The sequence below is a fragment of the Saccoglossus kowalevskii genome, chromosome 8, assembly GCF_978046115.1.
Source record: "Saccoglossus kowalevskii chromosome 8, keSacKowa6.1, whole genome shotgun sequence".
NCBI lineage: Eukaryota > Metazoa > Hemichordata > Enteropneusta > Harrimaniidae > Saccoglossus > Saccoglossus kowalevskii.
The window spans coordinates 6,808,706-6,812,117 of NC_140648.1; the positions used below are offsets into that span (position 1 = coordinate 6,808,706).

General features: G+C 35.1%; 1 protein-coding gene across 1 annotated transcript; it reads left to right on the forward strand.

The window, feature by feature from the left end:
- LOC144343806 (uncharacterized) lies at positions 1-2,802 on the forward strand. Its single transcript, XM_078006216.2, has 3 exons — positions 1-138; positions 429-568; positions 1,764-2,802. Exons 2-3 carry the CDS (start codon positions 552-554, stop codon positions 2,428-2,430), a joined length of 684 nt encoding a protein of 227 aa, XP_077862342.2. The 5' UTR covers positions 1-138; positions 429-551; the 3' UTR covers positions 2,431-2,802.
- The last annotated feature ends 610 nt before the right edge of the window (positions 2,803-3,412 follow it).

Consider the following 3,412-nt stretch of genomic DNA (forward strand, 5'->3'; position numbering starts at 1 on the left):
GTCACGGGACGTATGGTGTTGTATCTGTTACATTTCCTCCTCGAAGAATTTGAATTTCGCATTATATTTCAGTTCTGTAACCCGTCGCCGATAATTTTAAAGAATATTGTCTATTTCCGCTGAGAGTTGGACAAAAAGGTAGGTTTATCCGTAGAGCGTCCGGTGTTGCTGAACCAGTGCAAACAACGTGTACTTCGTTAATATTAACTTGACATCCGCGGTGTAAACATACGCAAGCACATGATTTAGGCAAGGATGATGCCGCCGATTCTGAATATATCCGAATTTAGGTCAAAATAACATTACTTTATGAATTAAAAACTAAAAATAACATTCAATTATACGATGTGTGTACTTGGGACGTTTCGTGAAATCGTATTACATGTGTTTTAAGACTTAGAATAAATGGCATATTGTTTTTATTGCAGGCTGGAAAAGTTCTTATCTAGTTCTTAAACGCAAGCTTGCCATCCAGTTCTTTTGTTGAATTCCATTACTACTGAACACCAATTGTTAGTTGTATCACCTGTTGATTACGCTGCTTGCAGAGGATGGGCAATGCCTGCAGGTAAACTTTACCACAGTGATATATAAGATAGCCAGCGTGTGTGTGTGAATGACTCATTGGTAAAAAGAAAAACAAGCTATAAATAAACTAGTTGTCGACAACTGAATTACAGAACGAATAGTATTGAGTGGATTTATGGCTTAAATAAATTCGATACGTGGTACATTTTACATGATTTTAACAGTTACTTTAAAAAGTAAATATAATGTATATTTATTTTTTTCAATTGTACGTGTTCAAATTTTCTATCACATGTCAATTCTTTCTGAACTTACAATTGGGAGGAGAGAACTTTTAATTCCGTAAATGTTACTGTACCTGAAAAATTGTGTATGACAAAAGTTGATACAAAATTTAGTCTAAGCATATATACAATGCAGAATTTGATACGTCAAAAAAAAACTTTCAACAAACAAGCTCTCTGATTGGTGTAACTGTTAGGTGTTTGAATTTGGTAGCCAATCGGGGACAGTCTTCACATTGGCTGTGGATGCGTAGACATGTCCATACCCAGTTTCGGTTTTATTACTTCGTAGAACATTTATGTAGTCTATACTGTGTTACTGTGTCAGAGGTCACATGTGTAATATTGACTTCTCTGGCAAGCCTATTGCTGTTTACATAGTACGAACCTGGATTACATGTGGTCTATTTGACATGTTATTAACCAACTTAGAAATGATGATGCAGTTATTACACCTATTTCAATGTATTGATAAAGCCTATGACTTTTCAACAATAATATGTATAATGTCTATCAGAATATGCTACTTTGTACCCATGTGTCTGACTTAATTTAAAAAAAAAGGTAATTCAACGTGAGTCTGCGTAATTTTCATTATACATACACAGGAATTATATTTGAATTGCAGAACAAAACTTATTTTTATTCAGTTCAGGTTAAATCATTGCAAGGTTCAAATGTATGTATACATTCTGTTGTGTTGTTTATTTACTGAGATTTTGCCCCGAGTGTTTTCTCAATCAAGTACCAATGATGTCATGTATTTCACATAATGTCATGTATATTTCATGCCAATGTTGCACTAATTAAAAGGTAACTTGAGATTCTTGTAGTATATTGTTGTCAGTTTTAGAATCAGTTTTGAAGCAATGTAGATGTTATAGTATACACCATCAGCATTTGAAGATTTTCTAACTTTTGTAACAATTAACGATTTTTTTCATCCACCAGATCATGTGTTCATCGAAGATCAGACTCAAAATCGCCCCCTGATGGCACTGTGAATACGGGGGTTGATTGGATCTTAATCAACAACGTCCGTAAAATGTTCGACGAATTTCAAAAGCTGGATGTGAAACAAACAGAACACTGGGTCCACCGAGACAGAAGTTCTCAAATGACTGCTCATCATTTTGTACACGAGAATACGATACCCAGAACAATATCTGTTGTGGAACATGATTTGCCTGATAAATTACAAAGGAAATATTTTTCACAGTTGACCCACTGTGACGGGTACGACATATCGAATACATCTAATTCCCATCGAAATGGCGAGTGTATCGATTCGAATACAATAACACACGATAAAGAAATAATTAAAAGTAGTGAGAATATCAATGACGTCTCATCTTCCACCGAAATACTTTTAGGGGAGGACCACACCTGGTCGAATCTACCGAATGAAATGAAAATATTTAAACAAAGGATTGTAAAACACAAAGAGAGTCTAAAACGTCCGTCTGTCGGATTGACGGTGAAGAGACGAGAATTCGAACAAGTCTCAGAACAAGAACAAAATCGTGAAAACGATTTGACAATGACCTCACTAGGTGGACACTCTATATCATCAAATGTGATATTCCCTCCTTCGGAGGACGACGTGATTTATGTATGACGTAACAAGTAATGTTGGTTTGTTTTTTCCCGCGAAGTATACGCTCACATTTTCATAGTTTTACAAGGATAAGTTATTTGGAGTGAATTTCTGGACATTATACTTGCTCTTGGAAATGCCATAATGTTATTAAACTTTTTAACTTTCAAAATACGTGCAAAAATACATCATCACGAGTGTGTTATGATTTGTTTCAGTATATCGAATATATTATGTTTGTTTTTAAGTTGGGGTAGCAAGAATTCATAACTATATATCTTCTACCAGTGAACAATCTGTACTTGTTTAGAACTATTGTATAGTAGACCTGATTGAGGTGATGTTCAGTTGAGTCGATATGACGGGGAATAAAACAACGTGTTTGTAGAAGCAGCTGTGGTGCATTTATTTTACCATCGTCACATGCTAATTTTGTTTTAATTACCATACATTTCGTTACAATTTAGGAGTCCAATCATTTAAGAGTGTGTACATGGTCGTGTCACATTTTCGGTGAATCATCTCACACACAATGATTCCAATTTTATTAACTTTCACAAATTGGGAGGATTTTAGGACAAAATACGATCAAAACTATAGAGAAACAACAAGGATTTCTTTTTACTAACTGACAGTCCGAATGATTCTCAGAATGCCTGTAAAAGACTCCAGCATACCAATTGCATATTAAAAAAACTCGAAACATGATTAAAATGAAAATTATAAGTTTCAACATGTGAGGCGAGTTATGGCTGGATGCTTAACCTAAGAGATGTAAAAGTGATTTGCATATGGAACTTTCACTGGCGATGGCATCTGTTTCTAAATTATATGAACATTTCTGCTTACAACTTAACGACGACGTAGACTAATTACCACAAGTGACTACTTCGATACCTTCCAATCACCAAAAAATATCAAATTAAACTTGGTAATGTTGCAATCTTTGTTCATAGTATGAGAACCATATCTCGCGCATGCGTGGAGCGACGACCACCGCCCT